Source organism: Anas platyrhynchos, chromosome 5, assembly GCF_047663525.1.
Source record: "Anas platyrhynchos isolate ZD024472 breed Pekin duck chromosome 5, IASCAAS_PekinDuck_T2T, whole genome shotgun sequence".
Taxonomy (NCBI): Eukaryota; Metazoa; Chordata; class Aves; order Anseriformes; family Anatidae; genus Anas; species Anas platyrhynchos.
The window spans coordinates 31266429-31286483 of NC_092591.1; the positions used below are offsets into that span (position 1 = coordinate 31266429).

General features: G+C 47.5%; 1 protein-coding gene and 1 long non-coding RNA gene across 2 annotated transcripts; both read left to right on the plus strand.

Moving 5' to 3' along the window:
• LOC140002629 (uncharacterized) lies at positions 1-14138 on the plus strand. The gene is made up of 5 exons (XR_011809642.1): positions 1-137; positions 4838-4994; positions 6179-8349; positions 8948-9060; positions 13967-14138. It is a non-coding gene; the product is annotated as an uncharacterized lncRNA (long non-coding RNA).
• CHST14 (carbohydrate sulfotransferase 14) lies at positions 622-3205 on the plus strand. Its single transcript, XM_021272218.4, has one exon. It carries the CDS (start codon positions 771-773, stop codon positions 2130-2132), a length of 1362 nt encoding a protein of 453 aa, XP_021127893.3. The 5' UTR covers positions 622-770; the 3' UTR covers positions 2133-3205.
• Positions 14139-20055: the final 5917 nt, after the last annotated feature.

The window sequence follows — 20055 nt, forward strand, 5'->3', positions numbered from 1 at the left end:
TGAAGAGCAAGGCTTGGGGGAAATACCTACGTATTTAGAAATATTTTTCTTTGCCTTCCAGGTGGTGGCACAGCTGTCCTTGGCTTAGACTCCCCTCTGTGCACAGCACCCAAGAGAAGCTGCAGAGAGCTCACAAGGTAACTTAAATCACTTTGTCTTCCACTTTCAATGCTGAAACTGTGCAATAAAATGTTATAGGGTTGAACAAAGCATGCCATAGCTAATTAATAGTAATCGGGCTTAATGAAGTATTGGGGAAAATGCAGACTACAGACAACTAATTTAAGCCTGTATCATGCTACAGAATGACTAAATACAAGCGGGGAAGCACTGGGTGTCAAAAGGTGCAGCTATCTTGGAGGTCTCTTCCAACCTAGATGATTCTGTGATTCTGTGATTCAGACTCGGTGGATTTAAAGCCCACTCTTTGCACCTCAGTATTTGTTACTGGAGCATAACGAGTGCGTGCAGGTGGGGTCTGGGTGCAGAAAACGCAGCCCTGAAGGGTCTGGAAGCCTCCTGTGGGCTACGAGCACCCTCCAAATCTGTCCTGTAGTTCGGAACCAAGCCCGGGGGTGGTTTATTTCCTTAAATGTAATACTTATCGGGGAGAGGAGAGCGTGGGATGTTCGTGCACCCTAAAATCTGCGCCTGCCCCGAGTGAGGCACTCAGGAACCGCGGAACGCGGCGGGGCTGCAGCCCTGACTGGAAGGGCGGCGGCGGCCGGCTCCAGGCTCCCGTCCCTCACGGAGCCGCCTGAAGGGACCGGATGATACCCTCCGAGGCTTCCTGCCCGCTCCCCCGTGAGGGGGAGAAAGAGGCAGGGATGGAGAGAAGGGGGAAGGACGGGCGCGGGGCGGGGACGCCGCGAAATGGCCGCCTCCTCCGCCGGCCCCCTGCCCGCCCCGCGCGGCCGTCACTGCCGGCGGCTGCCCCGCCTCAGCCCCCTTCCCCGGTGCCGGCGGCCGGGAGCCGGCATCCAGCTCCCCCCCTTCTCCCCAGGCATGAGGCTGGGAGGCTGAGGCGGCGTTGGCCCGGCTCCTTCGAGGCCATGTTCCCCCGGTCCCACTTCTCCGGGGAGGTGAGGCGGGCGCCCGCCTCGGCCTGCAGCCGGTCCCGTTTGCGGGCGGGCGGCACGGTGCTGCTGCCCTCCATGTTGATGTTCGGCGTGATCCTGGCCTCCAGCGGGCTGCTGCTGATGATCGAGAAGGGCATCCTGGCCGAGGTGAAGCCGCCCCCGCTGCACCCGCCGGCGAGTGAGCTCTCCCGGAGGGTGGGCGGCAGGGAGGTCCCCGGCGACTTCGACCATGAGGTGCTGCGGGACATCCGCAACCGCACCATCCGCTCAGTCTGCGGGCAGCGCGCCATGCCCCGCAGCGTCTGGGAGCTGCCAGCCGGCCAGCGGCGGACACTGCTCCGTCACCTCCTGGTCAGCGACAAGTACCGCTTTCTGTACTGCTACGTCCCCAAGGTGGCCTGCTCCAACTGGAAGCGTATCCTGAAGGTGCTGGATGGAGCGCTGGAAAGCGTCGACGTCAAGCTCAAGATGGACCACAAGAGCGACCTTGTGTTCCTAGGGGACATGAAGCCGGAGGAGATCAACTACCGCCTGAAGAACTACTACAAGTTCATCTTCGTGCGAAACCCCGCGGAGAGGCTGCTGTCGGCCTACAGGAATAAGTTTGGGGAGATCAAGGAGTACCAGCTGAAGTACGGGGTGGAGATCGTCAGGAGGTACCGGAAAAACGGGGGCAAGTCGGCAGGCGACGACGTGACCTTCTCCGAGTTTCTCCGCTACCTGCTGGATGAGGATGTGGAAAAGATGAACGAGCACTGGATGCCCATCTACAACCTGTGCCAGCCCTGCGCTGTCAGGTACGACTTCATCGGCTCCTACGAGCGGCTGAACGAGGACGCAAACCATGTCCTCGAGAAAGTTCAGGCACCTTCCTTCATCCGCTTCCCAGAAAGGCAGTCATGGTACAAACCCGTGACAGCAGAAACACTCCATTACTACCTATGCAACACCCCACAAAAGCTGATAAAAGAGCTGCTACCAAAATATATACTGGATTTCTCCCTCTTTGCCTATCCCCTTCCAAACATCACCAGCGAATTCTGTAGGCAATGAGTTTTTTGTTTCAGGATCTGGCAGAAATTCTGCCTACGCTGGCAAGGATTTGCTAAGACGGCCGTTGCTACAAATCATGTGTTGCTGCAGGGCCTGTGAAACACTCTTCTATGCATAATTTCCTAATTTTATACTTTTAAAACACTCTTTATATAATTTTATATATTGCCTTTTCTACTAAGAATACTTTTTGTATTGTTCCAATTTTAATGTGTACATATGCCGCTGACTCGAGCACAATAGCTTTTGTAAATCTATTTTGCTTCAAATTCTTTTTATGGCACGGCATGGAAAACTTTTGTAAGGATGTCAAGAAAATTGATATATTTTAAATATTCTTCCTCCTTTTTTTGTGTTTACTACTACGTAGTGCGCAGCTAACTCACAATCATAACTTAAAATAGTGGTTGATGCGCTGGAAGTTAGCGCTGTTAAAACTGGTCCTAGGTTAGACTAGAGGTAGTTTTTCAGGTATGAGTAGAAGAAAAAGTCTTAAAATTTGGCTTTATTTCTACTTCGTTTTCTCATCTATAGATGGTGGTTGAGCGAGGCTGTTTTGTTTTTTTTTTCCCTGTGACAGCAATAGTATATGTGTTTTTCCTTTTAATTACTAATCATTGAAACAAAACTAGTGATAAGATAATAAAAAAAGTGTGACTTATGATATGAAAATGCAATATGTTTACCCAGCATAACATAATCAGATGCAGCATCAAACTCTAACAATTTCCTCTTCTCTTTCTCTTTAAGCTAAAGATCTGATAAGATCAAAAGCCATCATGGCTCTTATGACAAAAAAAAACAAACAAACCAAAAAAAATCCAACCTGTGCCTGTTCACAGCCTCAGTGGGTACCTGTGTGCCCACATGAATTGCAAACCACCATGGACAAACTTTCTGCAGCCACATTTCGAACAATTGGAGGACTAGTTCCTCTTTTCTGATGTGCACATCATTTTTGTAGCTATTTGTATTTAATTATGACTGTTAAATTGTAAAAGTTTGGGACATAATGTACAGTGCTGTTTTGGGGGCTGTGTCCTCCTTTTAAATAAAATTTTTATATGAATGAATCTATTGCTTTGTGCTTTTCCTTCAATGTTAATGTTTACTTGAATTCTTGTGAGAGGCCTTCTTCCCCTTATGCTATGCGTTAAAAGTATGACAAAGAGGCAATTCCTGCCTTGAATAATTTCTGTTATAAGTGTCAGAGCAGTGGTAACCAGTGGAGAAAGGAACTCATCCAAGCCAAACAATTGGACGACGCAGGCAATTGGATAAAAAGCAGCAGTCAGCAGCAAAATAGGCACCTAATTGCAGTGGTGTTGATACAAAGCAGCGCAGATGGATTACAGGTACGGCAGAGACTTGGTGGTTTCCTGGGATTAATCTTAAGGAGGTAACAGACAAAAATAAGTTTATTTCTCCTTTTTTTTTTTTTTTTTTTTTTAATAAGATTTCCAAAATTGGAAGAAGGGCATGGAGCCCCATTCAGCTGAACTCAAGGTGGAGAGATGGAAAATCCTGCCTAGGGCATAGCCTTACGTGACAATAGATTCACTGCATCTATGAACGCACATGGTGAAATTGCCACCTCCTTCTGCTCAAGTCAATAGCACAGCAGTTTGAGTTTATTGAGCTCAATGATTTCTACTTCTGATAGGATCAAGGTTGTGTGTGAGAGCAATGAGTGCTACGCTCATGGACTTCAGCTCCTGGCTGCGTCCTTCTGCATCCACCTGTGCCTTTCAAAAAAATGGGTTAGACATGGGCTTTTGTGCCAGGTCTACATGGCTAAAACTCCTGTCTGCCCTGGTGATTTTGGTGACGATGCAGGAATATTTGGGGCCCAGCAAGCCAATTCATCTGGATCTGCCTTGTTCTCCAGCCAAACACACCAGATGTCAGCTGGGAATCAGATTTTATTTTATATTGTGAAACAAATGCCAGTGATGGAATGGTCTGGGTTTTAATTAAACATTACCTTCAGGTCTTTCTAACTGGGAATAAACTGGTTAGACTTTACTGTCTTTGTGTCAGTGAGGCTGAGGGAATGCTTCCTACTTGTTCAGCAACTGTGTTTTTGTTAAATGCTTATTTCTCAGAAATTTGAAAAGTTTGTGCTGCCTGTTTGTTTATCTGCTGCACCTTCTGTTCTCCACATTAATTTTTTGGTCTCTTGTCCCCTTAATCTCATTTATTGCACGCAGACGGATTTTGCTTGTCATGGATTCTGCACCTCACTGGATGTCATTGACTGCCTTTTTCTCTCTAAATAAAAGCAGACGGCCTTTTTCCAGTTCCTTGTACCCTTCTTTAAGAAAGGCTTAAATGTGAGCAAAACTCACAAAACCTCATAGCTTGAGCACAATTTGTCCCATACCTGCCAAAGTGTGGAAAAGTCTTCCCAAAAGCCATGGCAGGGGAGGATTTTGTCATCTGCCTCTACAGCCCATTCCTCTTCCTTGGTCAGGGTCACGTCTTTGTTTTTCTGATCTGTCTTTGATTTTCTTATCTCTCTGTGGCAAGTCAGCCACTTGTAGGCTGGTGAATGCAAGTATGAAAAATCAATTGGGTTCCCATTAGTGCTACTTCATTTTATCTGTAGCTAAAAATACAATTTTCTGAGAAACCTTTCAGCTGAGTAGGAAGGGAGCAAAAAGGAAAAGAAACTCATCTTTTATCAGCTGTATTATTTCTTTTAGTCATTTGTTTCTCTGGTGTGGAATAAATCCTGAGCGAATTCCAGAGCTGGCAGTGTCTGCTGGAGGTAAGAGACACGGAGCAGGATCCAGCCCTCCTCCTGGGGACCTGGGGAAACTGAAAGCAGAGACTTCAATGAAGGACTTCAGAGCAGCTCAGGTACATACTGGGAGGAGGTAATCATGAAGTTAGAAGCTGTCTAGGTTTGATCAAACTCTGTTCTTTCTCAAACACTTCTCCTTTCTGATCTATTCAGCATAGCAGCTCCTTTTTCCACTTTCCCATCTCCTTTCTTGCAGTCGCCAAGCAGAATAAAAAGCTGATCTGTTCTCTTTTGATTTATTATTTGTGAAGCCTCAACACTAGATGGGATGCCCCAAGCTTCCCCACCTGAACAGCTCGAGGTCTTAGCACTGGGGTCTTGGCCCTGCATTTTTCTCAGTTGCTTTTCCTAACTTCATGTCAAAATCATCGCCCGGACCATGCCACTCTCCTGTTTTCTCTGCAGAAGCATTTAAGAAGACCTGGAGACACTCCGGTAGTTTAATTCCATCTCATTATATGGAGACCTTCTGACAATGTCCCTCTAGATTATCACAATGAGATTTTATTTTAATTTGCCATTAGTCCCTCCTTATTAAAAAGGAGGTTACCTTAAAAAAAAAAGAAGCATTTGGGGCTCTCAATTTTTTCCATTTGTGTGTGCTGGTTTATTCTTGCTTCCCTGCTGACTCTTGGACATGCCAATCCACTTCTACCAAATTTAAGAGAAGAATATGTTGTACTGATCTTTTGGTCGCTTGCAGCTCCCATAGCTGTAGTGGGGGGCTGCAGAAAGAAGTTGAGTGCTTTACTCCCATGTGAGTGCTGGTCATGAGCCAGCCCTAACGCCTTCTCTTTCCCCCAAATCAATGCCTGTACGATGTCCAGAGCTGTGACATGGAGTGGTGCTTTTTGCACAGAGGAATGCTTCCAGAGTATTTTATGAGGATTTAATTGATCATGTAAGAAATGCAATGATCAGAGAAGGCAACAGACGAAGAGTCTGAGGAAGATCTGGGAGAGTTCTCTTTTGTAAGGTCAAGTTCCTGCACTTTGTGCTGATAAACACCTATTTCATGCCGTTGCTTGTTAGCAGACAGAGAGTTATGCTTGGTGCATGTTTGGTCCTGGACTGCTTTGTGATAGTTGTGTCTGATTCCTGCCTGGGGTACATTTATATATTTCTTACATTAAATCTCTATATCCCTCATAATATACATACACAATGATGTGGGATTTTGTGCTGGAGAGAGGACAAAGGCATAAAACCTTTTTTTCTTTTTTTTTTTTTTTTTCCTCAGGGATTTAGTGATCCAGTATCAGATACTAGATGTCCATCAGTGCTCAGTGTGGCATCTTCCACACAGTCCTGCATGCTCGCATCTTTCCAATTTGCTGGCATTTCTTTTTGCTGAAAGCATGAAAAAAATAGGTAACTGCAACCTGCCATTATGATTTTGTTGTATTGGTTTGCTGGGTTATTTCTCATAACTCATGCTGTACTTGAGACAGATTCACTCGCTCGTGGATCAGGTCTGATTTAGGTGATCCTCCTGTGAAATGAGCCTCGTGCATCCTCTTGCTTCGTGGAAGAAGACCTTGGTTTCTGCAGCGGTGTGAGCACGGCAGCTCTGAGTGCTCCCAGAAGGAACGACCACAGGCACACGGTGAGAAGGTCCCTGCTTGCCAGGGTTAACCAGCTGAGAGGTGTGAAAAATCCATTGCTGCTCTGTGTTGTCTTGTTTAAATCATAACAGCGTGTCAGCAAGCTGACATCTTAAATAATTTCCGTATTGCACCAGGACTACAGGAATGCGAATAAGCGAGCCATTTGAGTTTAGTATGCAGGGCTGCTGGTTTGTTTTCCCCTTTGGAGAAGGGAGCAGGACAGGTCACGATCCCTTATTGTTTCAAAAAATCGTTTTACGTATTGCCTCGTTTACCAATTCCAACGTTAGCAGGTCTGGAAAGCCTCATCTCAGCATACCTAACACCCGCGGGGCCAGCGGTTGGCAGTGCGACGTGAGGAGCATTCGTCAAAGCACAGGGATTTCACACCAGGCAGAAGAAACCACTTGGACCTGGACAACTCAGGGAGGGAGCATCAGTATCGCAGAGCCAGTGTTGGTGACAAGGAGCGCTCGCTGAGCTGGCATCTGCAGCCAGGGCCCTCCGATTTCTAAAGCAGGTTCATTGCAGCCAGCCGCTGGTGGCTGAACAGGGTTTTAAGCACGGTCCCTCTGAGCTTCACAGCTGAGCTCTGGTGCGTGCGTCAGATTTTTTCCTCTTTCCTGTGGGCTTTTTCCTATTGCTTTTGCAGAAATAAATAACTTCCTTGCCAGGCACTGGTGCTGAAGTAAGTGCATTAACGCTGCCAGTCGCCTCGCTGGCTGCTAGCCATAACCCTGTATCTAACGGGAATAAAACTCTCCGGAGCACGGCGGGAGCAAGCAGTGCCATGGATGCTTGTTTTGATGTCTGCACAAGGCACAAAACCAGCTTTGCTTCTGCTCCTCTTTGTTTCAAACCTTTTTTATTATTATTTTATTATGGGGGAGAATCTCCGCAGACAGTACCTCTTGCTTTTAGGTGGGATTTCTTTTTTTTTCACGAGGGAGCACAATCATCCTTGGGAGGTTTCTTTCGTTTTGAAAAAGCTGAAGGAAAATGTCTTTAACGGGCTGTTGTGTGTAATGAGGCCGAGATAATCCTGGTGGAGGCAGTGCTCTGCACATACCCCTCGGGGTTCTTCTGTAGTGCTTACAATCGCGTGTCTTACTTCTGAGGGTCCAAGCTATATGGAAAGAGCCCCTATAATCTGACTCCCTATGTGGATAATGAGGACTCCCACCTATACCCTGGTGAGGGAATTTTTGCCTGTGGTTTTAGAGGAGCTTGTTCAGCTCCGCACGGTTTGGTAGCAGAGAGCAGAGCTCAGGTCAAACTGAGCGGGGTCGTTTTCTGAGTTTTTTTGTTCCAGCTTCATGAGAAGGGTTCTTCTGATGACGTTTTTGCCTTTGGGATGCTGCTGAACAGAGCAGGGAAAAGCTCTTTGGATCAAAATCTAGCCCAAACCTCATAGCCAGTGACTGGGAGGTAAACAGAGCCGGTAATATCTTCTGCAAACATTGACTTTAAGGCACTATAAAAATTACAACAAGCTATTAAAACAAAACTGTAGCCTTACCTCGTTGTGGTTCATGCCAATTGCAGTGTGAATACCAGCATTGCTTTGTCCAGAGTGTAACTTCCCTTTCTTTTGTTTTCTTTCTGCAGGTGGATGTGCAAGGCATAGTATCTGCATGCAACAGCAAGCTGAAAATCTGGAGAAAACCACAGTGGTTTTTTTTTGTTGGTGGGTTCATTTTTCTTTTCTGCATCTCAGGAATAACTTCAACAGTGATGCTTCCATGCTGTCTGTGAGAATGCACCCACAATGGCTGGTCCTGTGTCCAGGGGCTCTTGAAAAGAGGTACATAACCCTGCCTAGTTTTTCTTTAACCCACACAGAGCATGCCCTGCCTTGCCCTCTTGCAACACGAAGGCAAATGGTAGCAAAACAGCTAGAGATAAAAGCAATGAATTCACAAGGTGCTGACACGGACTTCAGACTGTCTTGAAAGCCATGCATCTTTCCTGTTTTGCCTTTGCTAAGATCAGGGTGCTTAGGGGAGGAAAAAAAAAAAAAAAGGAAAAAAAATAAAACAACACAACTGGATGTGGGTTTGAAAACTCAGCTGGATTTTTCCAAGACGAGTGCCCTGTGAGCCAGGGGTTTCCTTGCAGCGCAGTGTACACACACACACACACCCCAGCAGCCGTCTGAGTCATGGAAGGGTTTATTCAGCAAAGGAAAAAAAAAAAAAAAAAAGCACTTCATCCAGTGAAAACATCACAGAGGCTTTTACAGCCTTTTTGTGGGTAACGATAGCAGCAAAGGTTTGCCAAGGCGGTGGGGCTCTGACAGCCCCACAAAGCTCCTAGAAAAGGACAGCAAAGCCATTGTTGAAAGCATTATGAGAGGTTGTGGGTAAAGGTGGGATATTCAAAGCTTTCCTTTTTTTTTTCAGCTGCCAGCCCTGCTTGCTTGTCCCCTCCTCACCAGTGAGGAGGCTGCTTCCAGTCCCAGCTCTGTCCTAGGTTTTGTTGGGAGACAACGAGAAAGCAGCTTCCACTAAACGAGGTGAGCATGACCTGGCTCTAGGCTGCTGCAAAAGTAAGTGACAATGAAAAAAAAGTGAATGCACAAGCACAAAATGCTTCTTGCTTAGTTTGCTACTTTTCCTGATGAACAACCATTTTATTCTGGCAAAAGGTTGGTTTTGATGTCATCATCTTTTGGAAGAAATGCCCCTTTTACTGCAGGAAGCAGAGCAAAACTGCTTGGGGTGAGACCTTTGGGGCAAATATTTGGATGAGGCCAATGGGATCGTTTAGATTTGCAGGGGGCTTACAGGACTCCAGTTAGCAAAGGAGCCAGGTATGGGCTGATGTCCCCATATTCTAACAAGGAGCTAGGGTGCCTTCCTTGCCCTTGATGGCAAATTTGCACAAAATATTTATAATTTATCAGCAGTAAAAAGCTCGTGCTAGGCAAGAAGCAGTTGTGGGTTTTTTTTTTTTTTAAATCTCCAGTCCAAGCCCTGACTATAGCTGGTTTCCATGGAAATAATGGAAGTTGCATCATCTTCACACCTTGTTGGCCACACAATTTCCATGGGAGCACGTGGGTCCCCAGGTGAGGAAAAACTGGCTCAGAGCCGGAACAGCAAAGGGTTCAGAGAGCTCTGATACGCTTAATCTTGGCAATTTGCCCTTTGGCTGAAAGCCACCACAAACAGAGATATCTGAAACATCAGAACTGCGTGGAAGGGCGTTGAACAAGCCTCGTCTGATCTCCCTCTGTCTTTAGCTCCACTGACTTCAGCAGAATCACCCTAAGGTGCAGATTTATTCCTGGTTTATTCCAGATTTAAAAGGCTCGAATCAGTTCATGCATTCAAAAGCAGCCCTGATCAGGTTAATGAAAGAAAGATCTGCCCAACAACACTTTCATTCTTTGAGAGGTTACATGAAGCAGTTGGAAAGGACAATTTCATGGCTAAAACTCTTGCTGCTCAAAGCCCATCCATTGAGTCTGGCGGTAGACTAAAACATGAGGTATTGTCCTTGCTTTCTCGTTAAATCAGAGCAATGCTTAAAATTAGCAGAGAGGATGCCAAAATGTATTTCATGTTTCTGGGAGTGACTATCCAAGCAAATCATGCATGCTGAAATCATTGTGAGTGCAAGGATTTCCAAGAGCAGCCACTGGATGCTCAGGATTTGTGCCTTAGGGGGAGCTTGGTCTTCTGCAGGTTGGTAGTGGAAAAGAAATTCATCCTGGTTTCAGTCGAGGTGTGAATTTGGGATGAAACAGGAGTGTTCTCAGACCAGAGTCAGAGAACTGCATTTGAATCCGAAGGCTTCCATCATTCAAAAGCAATACATTTACATCAGTGCTGGCTTGGGCCGCAAGCATCAGGTTACGGCATCCAGGAAAACTGGGAATGTGCCATTGCCAAGCACACAGAGAAGAGTTGGGTAACATGCTTATGGATCATTTTACTATATCAGCTCTCAAGAATGTGACTTTGGGGGGAAACAGATAATATGTGGTGCCACTGCTCCCTTGTAACTTCATGCACAAGGACTTAGAGGGTTTGGCTTTGCTGCAGGCTGTGGTCAGGCTTCAAGCAGCATGCGATGCTTAGTTGGAAGGGTTGCACCTTTTCATGGCCTTGTGAAGGCAAAGGATGGAAAAAAAGCTCTTTCATCGCCTGTGGTGTTCCTGATGGTGGAGAAGGAACAGGAATCGGGGCTCTGGTCATAATGGAAAACGCAGAGTGGCATAAAGCCATGCCTCTCCTTGATGCCAGAAGGAAGACATAACAATGTCCCCATGGAGAAAAAGGAAAGGAGAGGTGCTGAGCTCTGGGAGAGAAAAATGTGCCCTGATAGTGCCATGGAGAGGAATGGGGATTCACACTGCATGCAGACTTCCTATATGCTTTGAGGTATATGGGAGTATAGGAAATTGTATAGGTATATAGGAAGCGATAAACTGCTTTTTTGGCCATCTGCAAATGGAATAGCAAGCTCACAGCAAGAAAGGGAGGATGGTAGTTTTCTTTGTTTGTTTGCTGTTTTGTTTTTTTAAATTCCCCCAGTTAAAATCATGCCCGCTGTTCCTTGCAGCTAGCTTTGATGGCCTGCTGACCATCATTGATCAACATTTGGGTATCAGCGGCCAAACGAAGCAATTAGGAAAGAGCAGGAGTGTAAAAGCTGCAGCTTTCTCCCAGCCGCGAATAGTAGCAGGCAGCTGATGGAGAAGGGTCTTGCTTCCCAGCGAGAGAGGTCCAAAGAGGTTGCTCTTAATTATCTTCTTGCTCCCAGCAGGAGAGATCAATGCAGCCCCATGTGCGATGCTCGTTTAGGAAGAATCACATCGACTCCTGCAAGGCCCTTAGTGAAGGGGTTTTAATCAAGGCTGGAAGGGGACTTTGGAGTCAAGCAGGTCAAGCTTGAGGGGTTCCAGGGACAGGTCTGATTCAGCTCTTCAGAAAACACGGTGATTTCTTTCCAATTCTTCAGACGAGAAAGGAATAGAAACGTATTTGAACAACCAAACTTCCACTGATCCTCTTGAAATGAAGCTGGACTGAAGGGACTTCTGCAGGACAGACACCTCTGTGGCTGTCCACCATGTGGTTGTTTTTCTGGCACCGTCTGCACCTTGTCCTCGCTGGGGACCCGCTGCCTCAAAGAACTTGTCCACATGGCCTCAGGACAGATTTTGGCTAAGAGCTCTGCTGATGGATGAGCATCACAATCAGGCTGGTTCGTTAGAAAACAAGACAGACTTCAGCAGCTGCTCGCATCGGCAGATACGCCTCTGGCGTGCACACATGGAATGGATTTGGGAGGAAAGATGTCATTTTTATGACCCCGCTTTCCTGAATGCAGTCCTGGCTTTGCAGACAAAATAAGCACCGTGGCAGGGTCCTCAGGCACGGCTCCAGCCCAAAGCTGCAAGTTAGCACAGATCTGCTCTCTCTCAACGGGATTTACCCATCACCTTCCCCTTCCTAGCAGGAGTCATCACCAGCAGTGCAGTGAGGACGTATCGACGCAGCCTCCTCTCAATGGCAGACTGAAAAAGCGGTAAAAGAAAATACACATCTAGAGCCGGAGAAGAGGGAGGACAGCATCGTGCTAAAAATCCACTTCCCTGCTCATTGGCATCCTGCCGCTGGCCAGCCCCCAGGTTTTCTGCTGGTTGGGTGTGAAAAAAGTAGGTGGGTTTCTTGGGGATGCTGCCAGCGTGCTCCCAGCACCCAGGGTGCCCACCATTACCACACGGGGTTTTTGTAGGTTTTCCCCAGGAAGCATTTTGTAGGGCAACCCCATCTGAGGGGTGAGACAGGCTCTGCCAACCTCTTTAACCCCTGGGTTTTCTCATCTCCTTACTACCTGTTAGAAAAATAGACTGGACGGGGATTTTTGCCATCCCTCCAAACTTCCCCGGCGCTGACAGCGCGTGCTTTATGTTAGAGCCCCATTCAGCAAATCGCTTCCGTATGCAACCGTGGCGTCACAGGCTATTAAAAAGAATAATAGAGAAGCAACCGTGGGAAAAGGGCTGCAATATTTTCGACTTTCCTGGTGAGATCGCAACTCGGATGAGTGCTGAACCAGGCTGTAGAGAGCCCTGAGCAGTGCCCCCATTCTTTTTCTCATTGTATAGGCACATCCCTGCCTGCAGGCAGGTTTTTTATGGTTTAATCCTAGGGTGTTCTGCATCATGAAACAGCTCTTTTCTCCTTTCTCATTGCAACTTGGATGTGTGGCAACCCTGAGATCACCATCACGGGTGTGAACAGCTGCTCAGCACAGGGTAACTCCTGCCCAGATCTCCCAGACACTGCATTTCTCCCCAAAATCAAGCCCATAAATCACTGCAGCTCGATCCTAGCGTGTCTATCCGCTGCTGTTGGATTTCTGTGTTTCGTCATCAGCTGCTGGCAAGTTCCTCCTGCACGGTCACTTTGCTGAAGTCTGAGCCAAAAATCTCCATTTGCCCTTAAGCTGCACACTGGGTCTGCAGAGCTTACAGGGCAGCTGCACCCCATAGATCCGGAAAGCTGGAGTAGCACCCAAAGTTTTCACAAAGAGTTTTCCTAGAGCTGGAGCAGAAATTTAAGGCAGCCCGTGTTATTTCAGCTATGAATCAGGTCTGTGCCAGTGAGGCTGCAGAAAGGCAGGGGATGATGACACCCAGCGCTTGTGCGTGTGTTTTGACTGCAGCCTGATGAGAAAAAGGAAAAAAAATAAAGAATCAATGTGTATACCAGAAAAAGTATTTGGCAACTAAAGCAAAACACTGCTTGGAGCTATTTGCATCTGACTAAGCATGGGTTTCAAACATACACAAGCAGACTCAGTGCTCATACAGCTTTGCAGCTTTTAGGAAAAAAAAAAAAAAAAAGAAAAAAAAAGAAAAGAAAAAAAAAAGTGATTTGTGCACAAAAGGGTGATATCTGCCCATGCACTAGAGGCAGCAGTTTGTCCTGGTAGAGATTCCAGGGTGTAAGAAATGGGAAAAAAAGGTCAGCCTGCCTATGTCATGCTATTGTATGGCATCTGTGCAAAAAGCCCTGGTTAAAAGCACGTTAAGGGTCCCCCAGGTGGCATTTTTGGCTTGTAGTGGGTGCAAATGGCTGTAGATGATTAAATACAGTGAGTATTGGATGGCAAGTTTCCAGAGCCCCCCAGAACGGGCATATATTGGGATCCCTCTTCTTTTTTTGCTTCTCTTGCTTTATCTCTTGCAAAATTATCCTTTGCCTCTCCACAGGCTGGACTCAAAGCCAACCATCAGGCTCAAGTGCTGCGACTTGGTGAGGGGCTTTGGAGGAAAAACAGGCAGTTCCTGACCTTAGCAGTGCCTGTCTGGGAAAACCCAGCAAGCCGTGGGCATTTGGTTAATAGTTTGTTGTTGTTGTTTGTCAAGAGTGGGATTTCTTTTTATTTCCTCTCATTTTAAGCCTACAGCTGCCCATCCACCTTCTCCATGCCATGCCTTCTCCATGCCTTACAGCAAAGGTCCTGGTCTGTGAGATACAAAGCACATCGATGGATCAGAGTTGCTCCACGCTTCAGGTATGCATACCTTCAAAATCATTTTCTGTACCTCAGCCAGCACCCAAAGAGCCCAGGCTCTCCAGGGCAGACCCTTTTAAGGCCCTTTTTAAAAAAAAAAAAAAAACAATTAATGTTTGTAGATGGCACATACCAGAGGAGCATCACAGTAAAGGCTATTAACAAGTGGTTTCTGAGTTCTTTCACCCATGCGGAGCCCAAACCCCCACCCCTGAGATGGTGATTCCTGGAGGGATTTATCCTGAGAAATGGGGCAAAAAAATGGCATTTTTGCTGTTGAAAGCTCAGTTTGAAGAATTTTTTGCGTTGTTCCTGTGACATTTGAATCTCTCATGCAAACAAGTCCTGCTCTTCTTGTAGCAGCCAAAAGGATCCGTGGTGGATGGGATGTCTGGGACTCGAAGGAAGTTGTTAGAGGGGTTGGTAACCAAAACTGAAATCCCATGTCATGGCATATGCCGCTTTGTTGTACCCGACCTCCTCTCCGTCTCAGGAAATCTTCTGCATTTGCCTGTAAAGCTGTGTGAGTTGGATTCCTTTTCTCCTGGGAGGGGAAAAAAAAAAAAAAAAAAAAAAAAAAAAAAAAAAAAAAACACCTTTGTTTTTTATAACTTCCAAAGAGCCTTTTCCTGCCAGCCCAAAACACAGAATTAGAGATTGCATTTTCCCTTCGCTTTTAGCACAGCTTGATGTGATTTCACTCGTGGAGCCTGAGCCAAGAAGCTGGGGGAATTGGCTTTGTACCTCCCCAAAGTGCCAGCCCGAGCCGTGAAACCTCGCTGTGCAGCAGGAGCAAACCAAAGCAAAGCAGCACCGTGCTGATTCACCTTCCTGCTCCGTGCAAAAATTCTTTGAAACAGGAGATAACGGGGCACTTCGGGGCTGAATCACCTCCTTCTGCTCCTCTGGAAGTGCCAGGGCTCTGTTTCTACCCCCCCCCTCAATTCAAACACATGGGGGCTGGAGGCTGGGAAATGCACTTGCAGCATCCTGCTTATTGCTATTTCTCTGTTGGGTACGATCAGGTAAGGAGGAAAATGTGGAAAATAGGAATATGCTAAAAAGAGCAGCAACACAAACACCCTCATGACAACTTTTCTGAAACTGTGATTGATGCTTAATAGCGTTTTTTTTTTTAAGATGTCAGAATTATAAATTGGAAGTATAAATGCCTAAATAGTCTGGCGGGCATGGGCCCTGCTTTCCTGACAGCAAAGGAGCAAAACTGAGGCAACCCAGGCCCATTTGCAAGACAGCAGCACAGCCCACGGAAAGGGCTGGGTGGGAGAAAAAAGTTGAAAAAAGTTTGAAATATAAAACGTGAAAATACAACAAATGCACTTGAGCATCTGGCTCCTCGCTCTCCTCACTCATCAGTCTTCCAGGTGCTCACTGTCAAGTCCAAGTGGGTCTTAAGGTGATGAGAGCCCCACCAGGAGCAAGCCTGGCCTGGGAGAAAATAAAGTTGTTCTGCCTTAGCAGAGGTTGCAGAGAGGCACTTTGGGGCTGCGGGGCTTCCACCTCCTGCCATACTGAGCAGCACTAAAAATAATAATGATAATAATTTAAAAAAGCAATAGCAAGAGGTAGCCATGACTCTTATTTTAATGAATCTTTTGGGGTGTTTTTGCTGCTGCTGGGGAGATGCAGGGTGGCCCCCCCGGCCCCACACAGGGCTGAGATGCCGTGGTGGCAGGGCGTGACAGTTCCCACGTCCTCTTGGTCTTGAAATTCGTCACCCAACGGCTTTCTGCTGCCCTTTGCGCCGCTGCAGTTCCTCCTGCTGTCGCTGCAGCAGCTCTCACGCAGCACAGCGACCTCCCAGACTTTCAAATTGCAGCTAAACTTTTTGGGTTTTACCGACAAAAATTGAATTGGAGACGAACACTCCTGCATCGGGATATGAAGTTCTTTGCCCTAAAACCATTTTGCACCATGCTCAGCGTGAGCTGGGGAGCTGCACAGCTCAGGGGTTGCTTTTTTCCCCTCTTTAAGCTCCAATTTCTCAGCATTAGTGTGCCCTCCCCCTGGCTCTGCAATATCGGAGCTGCCCGGTGGAGTTTCCTATTCCAGAGGTTGTCCCTGGGGCAAATCCTTTCTCTCCCATCCCTCCTCCTTCCCCCTTTGCCAGTGATGATGGTTAAAGGTGTCAGGATGTGGATAAAGGGAGGAGATGGGGGCTGCTGGTGGAAACACGAGACAGAGAGCAGCAGCGGGATCATCCCCCGAAATAAAACTTGCAGGGGAAGTGTGAGAGGAAACGGGGGATATTTTAAGGCTGTTGTCTGCTCGGAAACACCCTGCTGCCATCCCCTGCGGGCCTGGAGGATTTGGACCACATGAGATTGTGTGTAATTAGTGCCTCCTTGCGTTCTGGTTATTAGCTCGGGTAATTTTGAGCCATCTCGAGGCTGTAGGTGAATGCTTAAAGCACCTCGCTGCTGGTCGCAAATACACGTCACATGCAATGGGTCCAGGTACCAAAAATCCTCTGCATCCAGCCCCAGCTGCTCTTTCCAAAAAAATTGCTGCATGTTTTACCGGGGTTACTTCTTACCAGGTCTCCTACGTGCCTTCCTGGTATTGCTTTCTGTTTTGTTAAGTCACTGCTTGTTTTATCAGGGCTGCCTTGGGTTTTACTGCAGTCGCTGCGTGTTTTGATGGGGTGCTTGCCTGTCTTATCAGAATTATTGCGTATTTTGCCAAAGCCACTGCACATTTTACCAGGCTGCTGCGTGTTTTGCTGGGATCACTGCATATTTTGCTGGGGTTGCTGCATGTTTTACTGGGACTGCTGCACATTTTGCTTCTTTTACCAACTTGCTTAGCAGGATCACGGCGTGCTTTGCCGGAGTCATTGCTTCATCAGGATTTTTGCACATTTTTCTAGAATCACTGAACATTTTACTGGGCTTGCCCCATACTTTACCAGCCCGCTGCATGCCCTGCTAGTTTTGCTGTGTGTTTTAGCTGCAGGTATTTCCCTAGCCACTGGATTTTTTACCACACCACTGCACGTTTTGCCGAATTGCTGTGCTTTTCCCAAGCCTTTTCCTGCGGATGCAGCGCACACCATCCCAACCTCCTCCCTGACCCCCCGGTGCCCCGATCTGCAAATGTGTTTAAAACAAACCCGAATCCCCCCCGCAGCCTCCGAATTGCTGAACGTGAGGCTGTGCTATCGCATTATTTTTTCCCAGCCTTCGCGGAGTGCCGTGGCCCCGGCGGGGGGGCTCTGCCAGCTGCTCCCTCCCGAACACGCAGCCCCGGAGGGCTCGACAACATTTCCCAGCCCACAGGGATTGCTGGCAGGAAGCAATCTGGCAAACAACATGTTTAGAGGAGACTGATGTCTCGGAGCCGCTGAACCATTTAATTGCCAATAAATACAGCCCACGTGTAAATAATTACGGAGACCCGGAAAACTCTGTCGTCTTCTCTGAATGGAAGGAGCTGGAAGCCTGAAAACTCCCCGCGGCAAGCAGATGAATGAAGGTTTCTTGTTAATATGTGAGCAATGAGCATCAGGAAGCCTGCCCGGGTATCTGCTGGTGTTTCTTTGGTAGCGTGATGGTGCCTGCTGGGGTGAGAAGGGTGAGGTTGTGCCCATGGATGCATTTGTGAGAATAAATCTTCAAAATCCATCCTTTTCCACTCATGCTTTTTCCAGGCTCTTGTTACATCCCATCAGGATTATTGCAGTACTCTTTTTTATCATATTTATTGGGACAAAAGTATCTCAGCCCCCAACTTCGGACATTTGTAAGCATCACGTGCACACTGCCAACAAATACAGCTTTTTTTTTTCTCCTTTTTCAGGACACTTAAGACACTTACTGGTGCTGGGTGAGCTGACACCACCGCTTGTCACGTCCACGCTGCTCTTGCATTGATCTCATCCATCTTTTAATTACTCTTAAATCCAACCTATTTGGGCTGGCTGCAAGGAAGCAAGCTGGGCTTTGGCAAGCTCTGGGGCTCAATTCTTTTTTCCTTGTCTGTGCGTGACAGGATGGGACCATGACTATTCCCCTAGTTTGTATCAGGATCACTGCTTGTGTTACCATCCTTTAACCACCAGCTTGTGCATCCCAGGGGGATCTCCATCCCCTAAGGTAACTCTTGGGGGTGCTTTCATCAAACTTGACCTCTTTTCCCATGAACTCACCTTATCCAGCAAGAGAGCTGTGCCCGTGTGTCTCCACCATGGGGATGTCCCTGCTCCGGCCTCGTTCCTCCTCGCTGCTGGCTCTGGAGGTCTACTGGGGATGGGGAACTATTCCTCCCCAAACAGGGATGGGTGTCACAAAATTTTAGGTGGTTACAAGAGACAGGGACACCTGAAAGGGCTCTCCAAAGTCTTCGACAACTATAGAAATAGGGACTCCAGAGCCCATCTGGACAGGTTTGGTTGCACAGAGCTGAGCTGAGGCCACTTCCAGCTGCATGTATGAAAGCTCAGAGCCAAGCACCTATGCCAGAAAGGCCAAATTTTGGAGAGGGGAATTGCAGGATAGTGCATTTATCATGGCATAACCACAGCAGAGCACTCGGGGCTCTGCCAAACCCCCGCACGTGGCTGCATTTTGCGTGCTGAGGTTACCCCAACGCCCTTGGTGGACAAGGAGGGGTGGCATCAGAAAGGGACCGCAAATTCCCATTTCCCCCTCAGAAGGAGCCACGTCAGTCCGGCAATTTGGCGTTTCCCCAGGGTTTAGGGGTTCCTATAGCAACAGAGCGCCGCTCGTGGCAGCTCTTCCCTTTCTGACAATAAAAGAGCGCTCACGCTCATTTTCTGAAATTAGTGCCAGTCACCCTGCACATTGCGGTGCCGCTTGCGTGTTGTCAACATGGTTATACTAATCAGCAGCCAGTACATTGGCTGAAGCAAACCAGAGGCTGAAACGATTACCCCCTGCCTGGGGCCACAGCTGTAGGATGTGTGGAGCAGGATCTGTCCCCAAAACGTTACTGCCAGGTGCAGCAAACCAGGGCATGAAGGATGACCCCATGTCTGCTGCGATAAAAGCCCAGGGCTTCCGTATCAGCCCCCCTAAAAAAGTTCATTTTTGAAATGTGATGCAAGTGATGCCTGAGTTGAGGGTTTCTTTAAGGGAATGCTCCCAGCCCTGCTCCATCCTCAGCTTGTGGCTGAGCCCCAGGTGGTGGTACTCAGATGGGAGTGCTTTGGGTGATGGGGCTGGGTGGTTTGGGGAGTGGCACAAGGCTCTCACCACCAGCTCAGGGAAAAATGAAGAATTAAGTATGGTAAATGCCAGCTTTTTCTCTGAGAGAGGATTTGGCAACTGTGGGAAAAGAATAAGGAGCTTCTCACCGTCTGCTAGGGGAACTGGATAAAGGGTAAGCTAACTGAATGAAAGGTAGACTGGGGTTTAAGAAATCTTCATTAATTTGCCACACCAAGATCTTGCTATGCTTAAAGGAATTAAAAAGTGAGCCCTCAGAATCATCCTGCGATGAGCGAAGGAAGAGAAGATATCGGGGGAACGCATAATGGGATGGGAACAAGTCCGTCCGTAAATCACGTTAAATAATTCGCTGCTGCTGAAGGATTTGGCAGGTCATGGAGTGGTGACGTCCACGTGGAGACGCTATGTTTGTCTGATCCAAATGGATCCAGGATATTTCCCCACCTCCTTTTTGGGGTTGTGGAGGGCAAATGGGTTTCAGATGGCCTAAGCTGAGCAAGAAAACAAACAGTGATGTTTGGCAGCGTGCATGGACCAGGTGCCCACTGGAAACTGCCACCTGCCGAGTCACCAGCAGTGTTTTCAGCTTCAGCCCTCAGAGGGCTTATCATCACAGGCTCATAGCTTTGAGTTAAACACATTTAAATTTGAGTTAAGCAAAATAATTATCCCAGCTCTTTGGAAATCAGGCTTCTAATCCCCGGCAGAAGCAGCAGGGGTGGGCAGGAGCAGGCTGGAGGTAGTCCACGCAGAAAGGCAACAGA

Bases quoted from the DNA above. Each gene is read 5' to 3' on its own strand.
- CHST14 (XM_021272218.4), top strand. From the start codon at position 771: ATGATACCCTCCGAGGCTTCCTGCCCGCTCCCCCGTGAGGGGGAGAAA.